Below are 19,567 nucleotides of genomic sequence, written 5' to 3'. Positions count from 1 at the left end.
CAATGTTCCGGGACTCGATGAAACAGTATATCAGCACGTGGCCTTCCCTACAGCCCCTTGGTCTTATTCTTCCCTGGTGGAGCTACAGACAGAACAAGCTCAGCCTATTTTGTTAGCTGCAGGGATATCTGTGGAATAGTATGTCCAATCCTTTATGTCAGGCCACTGATCTCTCCTCAGCAAAATGCATTTGTGATTACCTTTCTGTTTTCTGTCTTTTTTTAAGCACAGAATTATACAGTAGTCCACCAACAGGGCCGGGGGGGGGATGAAAATGTTTAATGTGAAAGTTTATCCAGTCAAAGGAAAGTTAGGAAAAGCACTGAGCATCTCAGGTGCTGGTTAGCCTATAAATGAAAAATAATGAAGACAGGGAAGAGGAATATTAAATGAAGCAAAGCCTTCAGGGATTCATCTCTTGGCTCAAACACAAATCTGAGCTGCTGCAGGGAGGAGTGGGCTCCCAGGGAAAATGAGGGGCCAACAGCAATGAGCTGCTGCAAAGTGTGCTGAGCTGTAATGCAGGTCCCAGCTGGCTTTGGGAATGTTGTTCTGTTGGAAACCATATTTCATGGCATGTAACTGTGCAGGGCTCCCTGAGGCAGGCCAAACATGTGGGGACATTCCTCACTCCTTGAAAGTCAATGGCTGTTCCTCAGCACAGATTTACAGCTCAATTGGAAAGAAACAACAACACAAAAATGCACAAGAAGGAATGTTGATTAATGCTGCTCTTCATCATCAAAGCCTTTGTTGGGCACCACGTGCTCCTGCCAGCCCAACCCATAACATGTAGTAGAGGGCTGAAAGTAGAAGCATTCAGAGAGGAAAATAAAATAAGAATGAGGCAAACTTGGCTCTCCCCTCCTCAGGAGAAGCTCCACGATGCAAGCAGTTACTTCGCCTTCATGTGGCCGCAGAAGCTCAGCTTGGCCCAGAGCCTTCTCAGCACTGAGCATTTTCCTGGCTTCTCCTCCTTTAGGACCCTTCCCCAGCAAGCATCCCTCCAGGCTCCCATTTGTAATGTTTGCATGTTATATCAGGAAGCATCTAATCACAGTAAGTCCATAAAGAGACATCAGTCCACGGCATGGAATCCTCTCTGGAAATCATCCATTGCGCTGCTGGCTGTGGAGGGGAGATCTGTTACCTCACAAGTGCTGTCCCATTCAAAATCTGCTGAAGCAAATAGCAACAATTTTCTGAGTGAGTCAAGCCTGAAGCGAAGTCCCAGGCAACATCAGGGAGCCCTGTTCGGTCAGAAGAGCCTCTTTTCAGAGAAGGCTTTCATCCACGGTTATCCGAACGCTCGCAATCAAGTGGCATTTTGGGCTATCATTAATCCTGGTGTCCTGGCCACGCTCCAGTTTGAGTAGCAACGTTCTGCCAACTCAGATTCCTCCGGAGCTTTCAGCAGGATGCAATTTTCTTCTCCTTTTCGTCTTCCCCTTTGGGATGGTTAGTTCTGGGCAACGTACATGGCTGACCATGGTCCACCCCACAGCTGGCAGGATTCCACCGGTGGAGAAAGCAGACCTTGAGGAGAGCAGGAATTCTCTGGGACCAAAACACTGCATTAAAGGGATTACTGGCAACAAATGGCTTTTAAAACACATTTGTACTTTCCTGTTGAATTCTGGTATCGGTTTAAAATACAGAGCTGAAGTACTGCTGAGGTCTCTAAGAAAGATCATTGGCAATGCCAGCAATCAGAACAGAGAAGTGTATTTTAAGTTGTAATCAATACACGTAGGGCACAAATGAAAGGGAGGTGTTATATACGGAACTGTTCCAGTGGAGAGAGCCCTGACAGCTAGTTATTGCAGCGAGGAAAAGAAGCCATCCAGATGGACTCTCCATCACACTAATGAAGCCGTCTCATAACTGTAACAGAGACCTCATGGATCTGCTGTGGCACTTTGCAAATCCGGGCGTGAATAAACAACCAAAGTCCAATTGAATTAACCTCCAGCTGATCAGCACGACTAAACAAATTATCCTAAACTCCGAATGAGATTAGAAGGACTGGCACAGGCCAGAAGCGTGTGGTGGGAGTGTTAATTCAGTTTAACAAGTTTAAACCTAATCCCCCAGCATTCTCTGATCTCAGGGTTTCAGGGCAAACCGGTTCCAAAATGCTCATGGAAGAGATGGGAGAAGAAGCTCGCGTGAAGTTCTGAGGAACAGCACGAGCAACAGCTTGGAGTCCTCTGGAGAAACAAAATGAAGTAAGCACAGAGCAGAGGAAGGCTGATACAGAGCATTTCCTGCAGAGACAAAAGAGAGAGTAGGCGAATCACACCGATTTCCTTATGGAATATTCAGACCTCGTCTCCAGGATGAAACTTCAGAAGTTCAGAGCACAGCCCCTTTTCTTGATGATTATGTTTCTTTGACAGAAATAGATAAGCACCTGTGAAATCGGGGACCATGTTTTCATGCCATTTTCCTCGGTGTATAATTGCATTGTTCTCTACAGAGTACGTTTATGGTGTACATCAAAGGCACTATTCAATTATTACAGACTTCAGTTCATTACTTAGGATGGTAATAACAAACAATTTTAGTGCTTTTTTTTTTTTAATGTTGGTTCATAAAACTCTTTATGTAGTCAGTTAAAATTAATTTAAACTTCAGCTTTAACGTTCTGCAGGTTTCTGAAATGTCAAATCTGCTTCCAAGAAAACACGTTTCTCCTGGCACTCTCTTGGGACAGGAATGGACACAGTGACTTCTACGCGTGCTATGAGATGGAGATAACGAGGATCTGAGGTATTTCTAAATGCAAACTTGTGCAGCGTGTGTTTATATCTCACAAAATCCTTTAAATCCCAATATTCCTCATGGATCCAATCTTGTGACGGTCTTTCAGAATGGCTTCCAGATCCTTAAAACCTCACACTTTTTCATAGACTGAACCAGGTTAGTGTTGGTAGATGAAGATTGGGATCAGGGAGCTCACACAACCCACTGAAGGGTGTCTGCCTGCATTCTTTTGCCTTGTCGTGGTGTGTCTTCATGAAACTCTAGCATTTATGACCAAAAAATGTGTTATCCTTTCTTTATCTGCATCTACAGCATTTATAATGCTTTGTGTGCTAAGTCTTGTAGTTTTGACTAGATAACAAACAAACCCAATGCACTCTGAAAGAGGAAGCGTCCCGACACCAGGCATTTCCACCATCCCTGCCTTCAGAACGTGTGAAGAACTTAAAAATGAGGTGCAGCCATCCTCACCCAGCATCCAGGAGGAATTCCCAGGGCTCACAATCACGTTTGCATGACCAGGGCTCAAAGCCGTCCGCTTCACTGGGAGACGCCTCAGTGTCTCCATCTATTTAACTCCTGCAAAGCGAATGCCTCCTGTAATGCCTTAACTTCTGTTACACAGCCCTCGAAATCAAATCAGGACCTGTTTACCTCACATCATCCTGTTATTTAGAATTGAAAGTAAATATTTATTCTCATTTTCCACTCCGTGCACTGACAGATAACTCCCAAAGTTAACAGCAGCATTATGAGCTGCAGACAGTGATAGATTGCCAAAGTTGGAACCATTTGGTTATGTGCCTCTTGCATTTTCAAATATTCCCAGAACAATTTCATAACCTCCTTGAGCATAACGAGAAAACGGATTTTTCCTCCTTCAACTGTGTAATAATGAACAACTATTAGAAACACTTTATTATTTCCAGAACTTGAGGGATCAGTGGCCACAGAGAAAATATGCCCTTTTCAACCAAGTTTTTAATTGTTTTCTCACTTGGAAGAGGAGCTAATATATTACTGGCAGAGCACAAAGCATTTGCCTCATCAAGACACATCATTTTAACTACGGCTGATTTCTAGACAACAGCAGTATTTAATTTGCTGCCACAATTAAGTGATTTATACAAGTGATGATACTATTAGTATTATAACCACACTCTGATATTCTCTTCTTGTTCCTGCAAGAGAAACGCTGTTATTTTCCGTGTTTTCACCCTTCTTAAGAACAAAGAGTGCTCTGAGTTTTGTTCTTTGAAGCAGTGCTACTATTATTTGTATGATCCGTTATTTGCACGCTGTCTTTCATCTGACAGACCACCACGAGCAACCAAAAAACTCCTGCATCAACCATTGTGGGCTTTATGGCAATTACTGCTGCTCTTACTGATCCGTGGAAACAATTTCCTCAGCCATTCCAGTAATGCAAAGCTTCTGCTGCTCACAGGGTGGGACTGTTAATGGATGGTTCCATCCGCAGGCACGGTCACGGTCACCATCAACGTAGGGCTGTTATGTGACAAATGAATATTATGTAAATGGTACTCAAACTCAGTCTTGCATCGTGACGACGTGATCAGCTCCACACCCCCCGCTTACAGAGCCCAGTTTGGGCAGCTGTTATCTCATGACAAATACTGAGAGTAGGATTACTGTTACACAGCACCAGGTTGACTGTGTGATGTAATGCAGAGTCTTTAGGCAGACTGGAGCTATTCTGGGCATTTCAAGAATGCCATTATCCTTTCAGTAGGTGCTAAAGTCACTTCTGGATAAATTTGGCAAAGAGATGTAGGACACACTGATTCTCAGTGTACCAAATACATGAAAACTTCTGCTGTTCCAAGTCCTTCCCTGGGTGCAACTTGTCTGACTCATATCAGGTTCTGCAGCCTCAGGAGCCCCTTTCTGAAGCTCTCCCCCTGCACATGGGGGCTTGTTGGCTTAGCCTTCCATGCAACAGAGGAAACAGGGTATGTCCCATACAATGAGAGGGGTGTATACAACTTACAAACTAGCAAATCTCCCAGAGTGGCCAGTGTTAGAAGAAATGATGCTATTCGTTATCCCTGGGAGCACTGACATGAAGGCACGCTAACCCCACACCACCCACACGCTCCCAACCTTGCTGTGATGCTGACACAGGGAAAAGGAGCACAGGGATATTGGCTGGCCAGAGGAGCGTCCTTAGCAGCAGCTCTGCTTCACGCAGCTGATTCATAACGAGAGTCAGAAGAATTCCCAAGCAGCTCCTGCACTGGGGAGCAAACTAATTCCTTTCTTCTCTCCTTGGATGGGCAAACCAGAGCCTGGCTGCACCTCAGGTTCCAGCTCACAGTCTATATTCTGCATCGTAAAAGATACAAGAGAGAAATCTAAACTAGAGAAGTAATAACCTGTAAACTAATAAAGCAACCCAGCACTTTGATAGCGAGGCGCTCCCAGGAGCAGGGATTATTAATGGATGTCCTGAAACACCGTGTCTACTTTTCAAGGGAAGTGGGAAACATTTCTAATGCTCTGCAGATCCCATGCATTAGCTCTATAAAATCACTTCAGATAAATGCAGAGATTATTATAAAAAAGCAGACTACACAGAGGCACTTAAGCATTTAGAAAAGCAAGAGTGGTAAGAAACTGCTCGAATAAATAATAATAAAGGTTTAAAACGGCAATATTATGGGTAGTTTTTCTTGTCAAAGTATTGGGCTGCATAGTCATTGATTTTTGCTAGTAATTGAGGTAGTGACACGCACGACTTATGTTTCCTCAGCTGTAAGTGCATGGGAATGGAAGAAGAGACCTGGTGCCTGGCAGCCAAGGATGTGATGGCTTCTGAACCGCCTTCATTCTTTATTTCCCTCGGACCGTAAAATGGGGTGTATTAATAACCTCTTATGTCCAAAGAGAGTTTATGAAGCTAAATGTAATAATGTCTGCTACGTGATTAGGGATCACTGGATGAAAAGCTCAATAGATAAGCAGAGTGCAAGCACAGACACACGTCCTTCTGAGGCAGAGCACGGTGGGGAGCAGCAGGCAGTCCCATGGGCAGGTCCCACACCCTGCCCACTCAAAGCCCCACACCCTGCCCGGGTCAGGTGAGCAATCTGAGCCTTTTCCTTCACAGCTAGCCCTGTTTTTTTGAGTGTGTTTATTTTTGGTGATGAAAATCCAGGGCTCGGCTGCCTCTTGCTGTCAGCTTCACATGTTCGCTATGTACCCCACCTCCGATCCATGCCAAAATGGTTTCCAATCAACTGCAACAACTCCTTGCTCCCAAACTAATGGAAATCAGTGAAGTGTACTGAGGGGACAGAGCTGTTTCCACGGAAATCTGAACAGGATTGGACTCCGTTTGTCCTCTATAAAGAATAAAACAGAGGCTGGCGAGGACGGCAGGCAGGAAGAATCCGGTCCTTTCTGTTCCCTGAGGTAAACCCCTCCATGAGACAGGAGGCTTTGCTGACAGGAGCTGCTATTATCTCTGTCAAACAGCCTCGAGCGATGCTGGTGAGCAACAGAGCGGCGCTGGTTGTTGGCAGGGCTGGCAAACAGGCTGTGTATGGCCAGAGCGCCCAAAGGAACGACGCCTCTCCGGCTGCACGGAGCACCGCCTGGGCAGGGGAAGGGCTTTGTGTGGAGCTCTGCTGCTCTCTGATGGTGCCTCCGAGCACTCTCAGCACAGAGCCGACGTGCTCTGCCGGGAAGCTACAGGTGGTAAAGTGAACCAAAAAGGAGGGATTGCCTGCAGAGGTAACGCGGAGTTCAGTGCTTTTCCTGGCACGTTTTGTAAAGCACGGTAACAGTGAACGCGCGGAGGGGAAGGGGCGCGTTTTAGAGGCCACAGCACGTGGGTGAGTGCACAGAGCTGCACGGCTCCGAGAAATGCCAGCTGTGGGAGCTGTGTGTAACTCAGCCTTGGAGGAAAGCCATTAAAACGGCGTTAGAAGCACCCAAACAACGTGCGGGTGGAACAGGAATCGGCACCCGCGTGACGGCGCGCGATGCACGAGCACTTCTTTACACTTTACTCTTTGAGGCAGCACACGAGGGCCGCAACACGCGTGCTGTGCTTCGGGACACGAGCGAAGGGCACGGAGGGGCCCTCAGGGCTGCGCCGCCGCTCCCCCCGCGGCACAGCGCGGCCCAACCGGGCAGACACACAGCGGGGCTGCGGGCGGCTCCGCCCCATCATGGCGGCCCCGCGCCATCTGCCCGCGCAGGACGGTGGGATGGGAGGAGGGGACGGGCGCCGCTTCCGCCGGGGCGGGCCGGGCCGTGTGGCGGCGCGGGGCCTCAGCTCGGCCCGGGGCGCGGGGAGGGGAGCGCGGGCCGTGGAGCGGTGTCCGCGTGGGGGCATTGGTTCCCCCGCACAGCCGCTCCTCGCCCGCACGCGTGGGTGCTTTTACGCTCCGGAATCGACCGCGGCGACAAAGCCAACCCAACGAACGGAAGGTTGGAGGCTTTTGGTAGCCGCGTTGCGCGCTCCTCATCCGCAGCGATGGCGGCGAGTCCCGTGGTGACGTCAAAGCGGCGGCAGGAAGCGGTGCGCGGGGTCCGCACGGAGGTGGTTTGCACCGCGTTCTCCAACGCCGTCCTCGTGGTGGTCACGCAGTACGGCAAGATGGGCACGCTCGTCTACGTGGACCCCGACACCGTAGGGGACAACGTTGGCAGGCCTTCGCTCAGCACCAAAGTGCTGCTGGGCAAGGATGAGGTAGGAGCGGCTGCACGGCGCCGCGGCACCGAGGGAAGGGGAAGCGCTGTAGGCGGGGCCGTGCGAGCTGCCAGGGGGCCCGCGCGTGAATCACCGCCGTTAAGCGGCGTTTGCGCGGCGGTGAAATGGGTGTGAAGACGGCGTGTGCGGGAAGAGGGGTTCCTCTGGAGAACGGGCGCGTTCGTCTGCCGTCGGGTGTAACCGAGGGCTGTGCGGGGCTGCTGCTTTGTGTGGTACAGGGTGCGGGGTGCCGCGCTGTGCTCATGGGAGGTTGGATACAGCTCGGGTCGCTTTCAGGGTTGCGGGATCAAACGTTCGGCCTCTGTAAGCTTTGCTTCCAGTTGCAGTGATTTCTCCTTCTTGAGTCTCTTCCCCCCCCTCCTCAGCCTTCATCTCTGCCAGCCCCACGATGCACTTTAGATGCCCTCTCTGCCTGCCAACGCCCGCCCTTCATAAAGCTTAATTTGTTTTCCTCCAACAAAACGAGTTTTTATCGACTGTTGCACAGAGCTGGAGAGAAAGCAGGAGGGAACGTGTCTTGCAAAGCATCCGCTGGTCAAGCATTAAAGCAAAAAGTTACAGAGCTACACATTTATGAGGCTTTCCATCAGGGCTGGGCTGCCAGATGTTGCTCGCTAACCTTGATTGGAAAAGCTGTACCAACACGTGGGTTCCCCTTTCTGTCCGCTCCTCCATGCAGTTCTCATTCCTCAGCAGCAGCCTGCCTTCCCTGGGTGGGGGCAGCTTTGCTTTGCCTGGTTGACGTGGCTGCTGATTCTGAATGGCAGCACCCCTGAGCTGCTTCTGTGTTTCATTGTGGAGGTAGGCAGTGCCTGTTTTACACAGTGCTTTTGAGTGGCGTGGCCAACTTAATCAATCTAAACTTTAAGGAGACTTTAATTTGCTGACTTCCTGCTTGTTGCTATGAGCATCCCCGTTTGAGACCATTCCAAGCTACGCTGGCAGCTAAAGCCATGCTAGCTCAGCCTTCTGAAAAATACGTGACCAGAGGTGTCAATAAAACTTAGACAAGTTGGATGTTGTTAAAGAGACCTCACTAAGAAGGTTGTATCCCTTTTCTTCCCTGCTTCAGCCTAAGCATTTCTTTCTGGCTTTTATTCTATGTATGTAATGCCAGTTTGAGGTCTAGGAATTACAAAAACAAGACAGCTTACTAACAGAGTTTGTCAGCAGAGCACAGGCCGGTCAGCAACAAGAACATGGTGCTCAGGAACCTGGTTATGATGGGAATAGAGGCGTTCTGATCATGGTATGTAAGCTGATATTTGGTGCCGTGGGAAGAATTGCAGGACTCTCAACAGCAGCTTTCCAAACACTCTTAAAGCAGTGCAGAACTGCAGTGCAGCTCCAGCTCAGTTGTTTCAGGGTGGGTTGTTGGGCTGCCACTCACAGGTCTAAACTCTTCTATTTTAAGTCTGTTGAGAAAGTGCCTTCTAAATTATCCCATAGCACGGCTCGGCTTTGCTGACCAGCCGTGCTGTGCGTCTGTTTCCAATCACGCTGGAACCGCTCAGCAAACTAATGCTGAGCCTCCAGCACAGGCAGGTTCTCGACGTGCTCCATGAACGAGTCACTGCATGGCTCTTCCTCTGCTAACTCATGCAGGAGGACTTTGCAGCTGTGAGTGTACCTCTGTATGCCTTTGCTTTTCAGCCCCTCGTCCACGTTTGTGCCAAAAACCTGGTGGCATTCGTGTCTCAGGAAGCTGGGAACAAACCTGTTCTTCTCGCCATGGCTTTGAAGGACAAGACCATGGAAGGAATACAAGCTCTACGGGAAGTGATCCGGAGCTGCCAAGTGTGGTGAAGTCGTACCATCTGGATTCAAGGAAATGATCTGGAGTCCGTGACTCATCACCACTTTTTTGAGAGGACAAGAAACGAAAATGATGGAATGCCTTTGTGCTGGTTTTGGACACGCTTAGGAATGTGATGCATTTTTTCTCTACTGTGTAGAATGGTTGTGGGTTTTGTTGCTGTGACAGGTTTGTTGGTGATGAGATGAGAACAGTTGCCTCAGTACACAACTGAGATGTTATTTTTGCCACCTGGGGAGGGATGTCTATCTGGGAAACATCACAGCTCTGCGTTTGTGTCCCCAGGAGCGATGGATGCCAGGCTCTGTAGCTCCGCTGCACCGCAAAGGGGAACACCCAGTGCAGAGTGAGTAAAAGAAACACTGATGAATCTAATTTTACATGGTTGGTTGGTGGGTTGGTTTTTTTTTTTTGCTCTGTGAAAATCACCTCAATTGAAATACAAGCCTCCGTAACAAATAAACAGCAATTGCATAATAGGAAAGATTTTCCTTGCCTGCTTTTTTTTAAGGTAATTACTCCTATATGACTGCTTTTATCCTTATGTCAGTCCCCTCCTGATGTATTCTGAATCTGCTCTTCGCTTTCAGTCACGTTTTGAAGAGAGGTAAATAATTGCAGTGTTCTGATTTCACGGAAACTGATGTCAGAGGTGGCAGAAAGGGACCCAAATTAGTGAGAAAAAGGCAAAGTGTTGGTTGCTTCCATATGATGTGGTAGTAGCACTTCAGAGGGACAGCACGTGCATTGCTCTGGGCCTCCTGCAACAAGCTGCCCCTGCTGGAGCACTGACAGCAGACGTGGGGACAGGAGGGCTTTGTGGGTTACACAGGGGGCTGTTGGCTGAGTCCATTGAAAGAAAGTGCTGTTATGTGAGGTCGTATGAGTAAAAGCAACCTTTAACAGCCCAACTTGTGCTGTTTGCTTGGAAAGCACGTTTGTTTTTTCCTCTTCTTGGAGCAGGTAGCACCGAGTAGTGCATTTTTAAGTAAGCTGTTACACCCTTCTGTCGTTGATGAACTTAACTGAGCAGACCAAGGGCAGATTCAGGGCAGAGAAGACGTGTGCTGTGCTGCTACCCAGCAGTATCAGCAGAACCAGCACAGAGGCTGTCCGTTCCCCGTGCAGATCCTACTGCTGGATCACTTCTGTTGCTAAAAAAACAAAATCCCCTAAAAGCACAAAAGCAGAAAATGCATTTCGAAAGGACTCTTTCTTCCGAACTAATGGTTACTTACAGTGTTTTAAAGGATAATGAGAAAGGAAACTTTTTTTTTTAAGAGCACATTCAAAAACTGCAGGCTTGCAGCTGCCCTTGACAGAAATTTCATCTAAAAATAATTTTCCAAACTGTGCTTCCAAGAACCGAAAATTTGCATCTGTCAGAACTCCAAATTTTCCCTCTTTTACATTTCTTCTTTTTTTTTTTTTAATTTTTTTTTCAGCCTAGGAGGGCTGAGAGAGCGATGTGGGATCTGTTAACGTTCATCTTTGCTAGTGGAGACCTCCCAATGCAGAATGCAGCCTATTTCCCAGCTGCTGGTGCTCCTTTGGTGCCCTTAGCTCCGGTGTCTTTATAAGCCATATGTGAGTTGGCAAATTCAATGTAAACCACATCTTCCCCTGTGGCGATACGCTGCCTCACTGCCTCTGTGCCCTAAAAACCTCATGTGTTACTACCTGAAAGCTGACCCTGGTTACCTACCGTGCTTTCCTGGTTCTTTTTGCAACCAGGTCTGCACGCAGCGGTGAGCAAAGAGGACGTGGTGCTCTCCCCCATTTGATGCTCAGAGCCACAGCATCTCATCTTGCTGCCTTTCTGCAGGCGATAAGTCAGACCACGAGCAGCTGGTCCTTCAAGTTTGCTCTGTTCTGCAGTAAACCAAGGGAAGGCCTGCCCCAAAAAACAGCCTCCCCAGCCTGGCTGCTTGTACAACCAGATGTCTGCCTTTTAGTCATCGCTATCCTCCAGGAGGGATTAATTCTCAATCGCAACAAGAACTGCTTTTGCCACCCAGGCAGCGCTCACCACAAACGCAGGGCAGCAGCTCCCGAGCCTTCCAGCCCTGTTTGCTTTCCGGGCGTGAGCGCCAAACGGGGCAGACTGGAAAGGTACGTTTGGCAGCTTTTCTGCAGGAGGTAAAGCCCTACCTGCTGTCCTGGCTGCTATGGGGAGGGCACAGAGGGCCGGGGCTGAGCCCCCCCCGGGTGCAGTGAGGGAGCGGGGCTGGCAGTGTCCTGCTGGGAAGGTGCCCGGAGGAGGAGTCTGAGCTGGAGGAGGGCGCAGGGGATGCGGAGGCAGGTGCACGGCGGGACGCAGCCACGGCCCGCGGCTGGAGGAGCCCCGTAGGGTGAGTGGGGCCTCGGGATCGGGGCACGGTGGCCGGGTGGGGTTCGGCCAGCGGGGCAGAGGTTGGCCCCGTGCACCTGTGGGCGGTGGGGCAGAGCCTGAGGCGCATGCATCGCCTGCTCTTCCGTATGGGCTTGATGGAGGGCTGGGTGCTGCTCTGCCTTGGTTATATGTGCTATAGGTACTTCCTCCTGGTGGTGTGGGGGTGGTATAGAGAGGCTGCTCATAAACAGCCCCGAGCTGAGCTTTATCTGGAAGCAATCAGCAGGAAAGGAGTGCCTGGTGCTGGCAGGACGCAGCCTGGCCGCTCCCGTCCCTGGGTGCAGGTCAGCCATCTCCCCTCGCCAGCAGTGTGGCCCAGACAGAGCGATCCTGCAGACAGCATGCCCAAACCCACTGCACTGTCCGTGGTTTCAGCTCTCACTGAGCGCCTCCAGTATCCCAGGGATCGAGCAGAGCAGGCAGTCTGAGCACAGAAGGTGTCTGCCCCATGTCTGAGAGCTGCTGCTGGGATGTGCCGTCCTGTCGAGCTGAGTTTTGGGGCTAAAATTACCCTCGCACCTCCTGGCTGCCTTTGTTTTGGAAGCAAATGGGCCGTTGGCTGCATTGAGTTGCCCGGCTACCTTGCACGGCCGGGATCTGGTTACCTCTGGAGCTGGGAGCCCTGTCTCTGAGTGGCACCGAGGCTTTTGTTTTTAATGACTTGCTGCGACGCGTTAAGAGTTTTACAATGCGGGAGAGCCTGCCAGGAAGGCCGCTGGTGCCACGCTGCTTGCTGCACAGCCGGGCTGTGAAAGCTAATAGGAGCTGGGGCAGCTTGGGCCAAGCATCTGTAGCACGGCGCCGGGCTGAAGGCAGAATAAATGGGTCTGGTGCTGAACACAGCTCTCTGCCATGTCCCATGGAGCAGCCCGGATTGTGCTCTTCCCCAGCACGAAGCTTGAGCAGAGTGAAAACTGCCAAACCTGACACAGGGCATCCCCAAAACGAGCTGTGGGGAAGGGTCTTGCCGTGGAAGGGTCCCGACACGGCTTCCTCCCTCCTGCCCGTGCCGCCGGCTCTCCCTGGCCTCCTGTTAATGTTTACAAGGGCTGTCCAAAGAACAGATCCCTCCCCGGGATCCTGCTTCCTGCCGGCCTGGGCAGGGTGACGACAGCTGCACGGAGGAAAACCCTCTGCTCCTGCTGCCCCGAGAGCCCACTGCGGCCGCAGGTACCCCCTGGGACACAGCCAGCCCACGGCACCCAGCGCCGGGCATCTCCACTTACAGACAGCGGGAGGGGGCCGGGGGAGGTATTTTTAGGGCTGCTGATCTGACACCGGCTGAGTTTCCTCCCTTGGAGTTGGGGTTTGTGGAGAGGGAGCTGCCGGGCGAGCTGGGCTTTGGGCTGTTGGCTGTGTTTAAGTGGATCCAGGTTGTCCCCCACCACGCTTATCTCTGGCAGATATCTTCTTGCCTCTCACCAGTCTGTGCCTTCAGGTTTTCCTCTGGGCAATAGTTACCCAGCAGCTAAAATCTTTGTTTATTAACAATGTGCTGAGGAGTGTCTGTATTGTTAGAGCTCTGCTTGCTGCTTTTTTTTTTTTTTTCTTTTTACTGCTGTTGTTATACTTGTGGAAAAAGCAGGTTTCCATAGATAGCTCAGAGAGAGGCCAAACATGGCAGCCTGTGCATCTGTTGGCCTTGAGATATAAAGCTGCCCTATAAATAAGAGCGTATTATTAGGTTGGTCCTTGCTGGCTGAGCTGCAGAGTGCTCTGTGCTGGGAATGCTGGGGTGAGAGGCTTTGAGGAGGGCAGAGCTGCCCACGAGGATCCTGCAGAGATGCAGGAGTGCTCCAGCATCCCCAGACCGCCTGCTGCTGCCTGGGCTGGCACACCAGGACCTTTTGATCATGAGATGGCCAATGGTTGCTGCCTGCCTGAACTCCCTGGGTGATGCCAAACCTCCCTCTTCTGATGAACCCTGGAGCTGGCCATTAGCAGGTCACTCAGAAGGAAAGAAGCCAAATTTGGGGGTGGACCATAAGGATAGCAACGTTCTCTGGGCTCCCAGGATAATGATGTGCACCCATAGGGATGTTCTGGTGCCCAGTGGGAGAGGTCCTGAGCTACAGGTGTGAATACCTGAGTGCAGGAGTGTGGGCAGACCTTTTCATTTCTCAAGGAATGGTGACCCCTGAGAAAACCAGAGGGAGCGTGGCTGGGAGGAAGAAGTGTGTGTTTTGGGGGATATGGGGACTGGAGACACCTCCTTGCAGATGCAAGGATCTGCTCTTGAAGGACGTTTGCATTTTCCTGCTGAGTGAAGCAGCCCTGACCACGGAGAATAGGCTGGCTTGGGTGAGGGCCACGCTGGAAAAGGCACGGGGAGGAGAAAAGCTCACCGGAGATTTGTGGGCAGGGAAACTTGCTGGGACCTTCCCCCTCACCAGTTCACCTCCATCCCACACCACTCCCCGTGCCTCTCCCTCCCACAGATGAGTAATGCCACCCGTGCTTGGCCCTCTCCCGCGGCACCCAGCTCCCCAGGGCCGGGCACGGCTGCCAGGCTGGCCTCTGCCACCCCATCCCCAGCCCTCACCCTGCTCACAGCTGCCCACAACAACTCCCAGGATGGCCAGCAGCTCTTCCTGACCACGACGACAGCACGGGTCATCTCCGGCGTCTTCGTGTGGTCGGCGCTCATCGTCACCTTCCACCAGGTATGGGCAGGATGGGGTCACAGCTCTGGGTTGGTGCTGGGGCAAAGCCGTTGTTTCCCACCATCTCACTGCAAATCCTTACCCCCAGGTGGGTGTTTCCTCCTGCAGCTGGTGGAAGGGAAATCTCCATATCGGGAGGGTGGACTTTACCCTGTGGCTGCTGGAGCTGGGAGAGGCACGAGGCAGCACTCAGCGGGAGCATATCCAGCACCGCACAGCTGTGCCTTTGGGCACGCAGCCTTGCAGCACCCCATCAGTAGGCACATTCTGTGACGCTGCACAGACCCACACTGCTGGGGCTGCCCCGGAGTGAGCCCCTGCCTCAGAGCACCGAGTTAAGCTCAGGCCCATCAGTCCTTGCCCCAGCTCTGCACAACAGGCATGCTCTCCCTTACAGATCTACATGCACCTGAGGAACTACACCATCCCCAAGGAGCAGCGCTACATCATCCGCATCCTTTTCATCGTGCCCATCTATGCCTTCGACTCATGGCTCAGCCTCCTGCTCCTCGGCAGCCACCAGTACTATGTCTACTTCGACTCGGTGCGCGACTGCTATGAGGGTGAGCACAGGGCAGCTACGTCAGCAGGGATGCTAACAGCAGAGCAGGGCTCTCCTCCTCTGCCCCGTGTCTCTGCAGCATCCTGGCTTGCACACCGTGCTGGATCTCCATTGCTTTTGCTTTCAGCTCTCCCCGCCACCATTTGGAGCTTTCCCCCTTCCTGCTCTACCAGCAGCAGGGAGAGGAGGCCCATGGGGCACCTGCAGGCTTTGGGAGCCCAGCATCTGGCCACATTCCCAGGGGAAAGGATTTCTGCCTACCTTTGAGGTAGAAAAACTGTTTTTCCAAAGAAAAAGGCAGGCTTACCTATGAAATCAGGCAGTTGGGATGTTTTGAGGTGCAGAGAGAGCTTGTGAGTTAATGTCCTCCCATGAAGGTCTTTGGCCATCGCCCTCCTCCTGCACATGCTCAAATGTGCATCCTTGGTTGCTGCTGGTACATCCTATGCCCACCACATTCTCTGCATGCAGGGGTTGCGTGTGCACGGTGGAGCTGCTGTGTCTGCAGTAAAACACATTTAGTCTGTAGACGTGGCATTGTGCATCTGGCTCAGGTGGATTCAACCTGCTGGTGGCCTTCTATGCACTCACACCGTTGTCCCAAACCCTGATAACGTGCTGGGTGGACGAGCAGACATCTGAGCAGGAAGGGAGGTGAAATGTAAGGCCCCCCCCAATCTCTACCACCAGCCCTGCTGACCATGTCTGCCCTTTTCTTGTCAGCCTTTGTGATTTACAGCTTCCTGAGCCTGTGCTTTGAGTACCTCGGTGGGGAGAGCACCATCATGACTGAGATCCGAGGGAAACCCATTGCGTAAGTGGTGGCACACCACCAGCTCCTCAGCCCTCTGCCTGTTTTCCCCATCCTGTTGCCCAACAGCATCTCCTCGGCTTCTGCCTCCAGGTCTAGCTGCTTGTATGGGACCTGCTGCCTACAGGGCATGTCCTACTCTATTGGGTTCCTGCGCTTCTGCAAGCAGGTGGGTACCCGGTGGGGAGCACTGCAACTCCCCTCCACAGCAAGGGATGGGGGCTCTTGGGGCTGTGTTGCAGTGGGTCCCTTACCCAAAGGCAAATCTCACCCAGATGCTCATTGTTTTTCTCTCTGTCGGCACCTGGCCAGCAGCAGGGCGCTGCGCTTGCTGTCCTTGCTCTGACTCACTGCTGAGTCAGGGTCCCCTCCCACTGCAGCGCGGAGATTTTTATCTCTGCCCAGCCTCAGGTTGGCTGGCCGGCTCCCTGACTGCCCAGTGCTGCGCTGCAGGCTGGAGGCACCGCTCTGTCCCTGAGCCCCCCTCCTCCTCGGAGTGGCTATGCTGCTTTTTGGGAGCACTCAGGGTGCACGGCCTTGCTCCCTCCTGCCTGCTGGTTCGGATCACTCCTGCAATGGAGAAGCGCTCGCTCCTCCATCCCAGCAGCAGAGAGTTGGCTGTGATGGGGCTGGGGGGAGGCAGGAAGTCACTCCTGCCCTGTGCATGGTGTTTCTCCCCTGTGCAGGCCACGCTTCAGTTCTGCATTGTGAAACCCCTCATGGCGATTGTCACCATCATCCTGCAGGCATTCGGGAAGTACCACGACGGGGACTTCAAGTGAGGATGCTGGGGGGGGGCTGGGAGGAGGGCATCTCCTGGGGGAAGGGGACAGGATGGTCCCTGCTCCATCGGAGGGGATGGGGGGACCTGCTGGCCCTCGCCAGGTAGTGAGACCACACGGAGCCCAAAGAACCCAAGAACAGCCCCACTATCCCCAGGCAAGATTTGGACCAAACGCTCGAAAGCCAAAATACAAAAGTGACAGCAGCCTCTGCTCCACCTTCCTCATCTGGGCTGGGCTGGGCTGGGCTGCCCCCCATGGCACAGCCATGCACATCCCCCCCTGCTCCCCTCCTTCCCTCTTTGCCCCCAGCTGTGTTCACTCAGCAGCTTGCTCTCCCCCCGCAGTGTCCGAAGCGGCTATCTCTACATCACCATCATCTACAACTTCTCTGTCAGCCTGGCTCTTTATGCCCTCTTCCTCTTCTACTTCGCCACCATGGACCTGCTGCGCCCTTTTGAGCCGGTCCTCAAGTTCCTCACCATCAAGGCTGTCATCTTCCTCTCCTTCTGGCAAGGTGCGTCCCAGCCTCCTTGCAGCACCATACAGCCCGGAGGGGCGGTCCGGAGCTGATCCCTCTCCCTTCCCCTGCACAGGGACACTGCTGGCAATCCTGGAGAAATGCGGGGTGATCCCCGAAGTTCAGATCATCGACGGGAAGGAGGTGGGAGCTGGGACAGTGGCTGCTGGCTACCAGAACTTCATCATCTGCATTGAGATGCTCTTTGCTTCCATTGCCCTGCGCTACGCTTTTAGCTGCCGGGTGTACAGAGAGAAGAAAGAAAACTCAACAGGTAACTGTTCCTCTCTTCTGCCTCCTTTCACCAGTGGATAGGGAAAGGACAACCTCTTATAGCACTACGATGGGATGGTAAAAAAAACAGTAAAGGAGCCTCCTCCTGTGCTCCATGAGTTCCTTCTCCCTCAACTGCTTGTGACAGGAAAAGATACCTTGGTGTGGATAGGCAGAATTAGGAGATTTTGGCATTACAGCACACACTGCTGGAGAGGATCCATCCTCTGCAAAACGTAGAGCTGGATTTGCCTTCCTCCTCCTTGGTGCTCACCACTGTAAGCTCCCTTGTCCCGCAGTGAGATGTGGTCCACGGTGAGGCCGTGATCTTGAATTTCTAGGGAAGTTCATCACTGCGGTCTTGAAGCACTCGGGCTGTTGGCCATCTGATTCCCCATCACCTCCTGCTCTGTTTTTCAGCAAACCTTGCCCCGATGCAGAGCATCTCAAGCGGGCTGAAGGAGACGATGAGCCCTCAGGACATCGTGCAGGATGCCATCCACAACTTCTCGCCCACCTACCAGCAGTACACCCAGCAGGCCATGCAGGAGGCAGAGCACAAGGCGCCGGGCGAGAACGGGCACGTGGCCTGCAGGGCAGAGGGAGCAGGAGGCAGGAAGAGCAAAAACATCGAGAAGAGAGTGCTGATCCTGTCGGACGAGGAGCTGTAGGAGATATCCGAGGGCACAGAGACTCTGGAGAGGCTGAAATGCAAGGACGGGGGGACTCAAGGCTGTGACAACCTGGTCATGTAGGCATGCTGGAAGGAGGAGAGCCGGGAACTCTACTCGTAAAGCCAGTCCCTAAAAGGGAAGATGCAATAACCAGGGGAAGGTTAAAATAGTGCCAGCTTCTGACTCGTCTCCGAGGTGTTAGGGACTGTGCTCTTTGCTTCACTGCCAATCTGGGTGCCAGCCCTCAGTGCCGTTGGACAGACTGGCCTCCTCACCCTCCTGTTACCTGCAAACAGCACCGAGGCCTGCCAGAATTGCTTTTCTCAGCACAGTCCTGCTCTACTTTCTCCTGATTCGGGTAAAAAAATGATCTCCAGGGCCCCACGGAGAAAAGCAGTGCAGGAAGGTGACTTCACTTCACCTCAAAACCTGGTAACATTTGAAAGACATCATGCCTTATTTTTATGTTTTCCTCTCTCCTTCCCCTCAAAAAGCCCACAGAGTTGTGCAGGAGCCCTTTACCAGGAGGAAGAGCAACTCATCCTCCTCTGCCTTCAGATGGGGATGCAGCTGATCTCCTGGGATCAGCAGTGGGACCCCTCCTGAACCTCACCGCGCAGTCCTGCAGCTGCATTCCTGTAAGCTGCAGTGACAGAGGAGCTTGTTTACGTCTGAACCCATTTATCTGCAAGCGGATCAGGAGTTAAAAGGGATTCCAGCTTTCTTATCAGAGCCATTATTAGGGAACCAGACTGTGACTGGTGGTGGTAGGAATGCACCGACCGGGAACTGTCTGTTCCTCCTAACTCCTCTCCATCCCCTGTCCCTGCATGCAAGAGGCAAGTGCTGCAAGACCAGAATCAGCAGACGCTGGAGGCCCTGGGGAGCTCAGCAGCATGAGGGCTGTGTGAGCCATTACCCAGAGCACCACAGCATCCCACAAACCCATCACCCTGCCGGGGCTCTGAGAAGGTACGCAGGGCTGAGCCTGACAGATTTTCTCTGTCTTTCTGTTAAACTTCCTCTCCAATTTTATTTTCTCCTATTTCTGTTCCCCTGCTGTTAATCAGATGATCCCTTTGGGAACTTATTTGGGCACGGGCTGTCTGTAGGTTGGGGTGGGAGCTGGGCAGCAGAAGGACAGGGGCAAGTCTGGAGCCTTTGATTTGCAGTCACACGACAAACAAACTCATGGGTGAGGCTTATAGCTGTTTTACAGCTCCTAGTGTTGTTTTATTCCCTGCTCTTGAGCTGCAAAGTGTGAATTGCAAGAGGAAATTATTTATGATTTTTTTTTTCTAATAAACAGCAATTTCTACCATGGGCTGAACGAGCGTTTTCACTTAGCTCAGCGAGCAGAGCCCACACTCTGCCCGCTCCTGCTCTAATGCTGATGCTCTTAAGCTGCACGTCCTCCCTGCCCCTTGGTGCTGGCCCAGCAGAAATACCTGCACACACAGCATCCTCCACACTCCGACGTTCCCACAGGGCTTGTGTTCATCCCTCTCCCTCCATAAGCAGCGTGTCCCCACCATGCACTGCAACTCCTCCAAAGCTGTGGATGCAG

At 52.1% G+C, this 19,567-nt stretch overlaps 2 protein-coding genes across 5 annotated transcripts; both read left to right on the top strand.

The window, feature by feature from the left end:
• The first annotated feature begins 6,378 nt into the window (after positions 1 to 6,378).
• On the top strand, positions 6,379 to 9,807 carry PSMG3 (proteasome assembly chaperone 3). 2 transcript variants are annotated; one of them, XM_046900604.1, is made up of 3 exons: positions 6,379 to 6,522; positions 7,269 to 7,486; positions 9,161 to 9,807. In XM_046900604.1, exons 2-3 carry the CDS (start codon positions 7,271 to 7,273, stop codon positions 9,311 to 9,313), a joined length of 369 nt encoding a protein of 122 aa, XP_046756560.1. In that variant the 5' UTR covers positions 6,379 to 6,522; positions 7,269 to 7,270; the 3' UTR covers positions 9,314 to 9,807. The 2 variants fall into 2 exon arrangements, with proteins under 2 accessions (XP_046756560.1, NP_001264468.1); NM_001277539.2 differs by lacking the exon at positions 6,379 to 6,522 and having other exon boundaries at positions 7,038 to 7,486.
• Positions 9,289 to 19,321, top strand: TMEM184A (transmembrane protein 184A). Of its 3 annotated transcripts, XM_040647846.2 has the most exons (10): positions 9,289 to 10,910; positions 11,058 to 11,435; positions 14,154 to 14,378; positions 14,776 to 14,941; positions 15,664 to 15,754; positions 15,845 to 15,920; positions 16,438 to 16,529; positions 16,881 to 17,050; positions 17,130 to 17,327; positions 17,747 to 19,321. In XM_040647846.2, the coding sequence occupies exons 3-10, from the start codon at positions 14,154 to 14,156 to the stop codon at positions 17,995 to 17,997; spliced, it is 1,269 nt and encodes a 422-aa protein (XP_040503780.1). In that variant the 5' UTR covers positions 9,289 to 10,910; positions 11,058 to 11,435; the 3' UTR covers positions 17,998 to 19,321. The 3 variants fall into 3 exon arrangements, with proteins under 3 accessions (XP_040503780.1, XP_001232943.2, XP_004945191.1); XM_001232942.7 differs by lacking the exons at positions 9,289 to 10,910; positions 11,058 to 11,435 and adding an exon at positions 11,592 to 11,674; XM_004945134.5 differs by lacking the exons at positions 9,289 to 10,910; positions 11,058 to 11,435 and adding an exon at positions 11,592 to 12,885.
• The last annotated feature ends 246 nt before the right edge of the window (positions 19,322 to 19,567 follow it).

The sequence above is a fragment of the Gallus gallus genome, chromosome 14 (genome assembly GCF_016699485.2).
Source record: "Gallus gallus isolate bGalGal1 chromosome 14, bGalGal1.mat.broiler.GRCg7b, whole genome shotgun sequence".
Classification (NCBI taxonomy): Eukaryota; Metazoa; Chordata; class Aves; order Galliformes; family Phasianidae; genus Gallus; species Gallus gallus.
The sequence above is the reverse complement of the archived record's forward strand: the minus strand, read 5'-3'. Positions and strand labels throughout refer to the sequence as shown.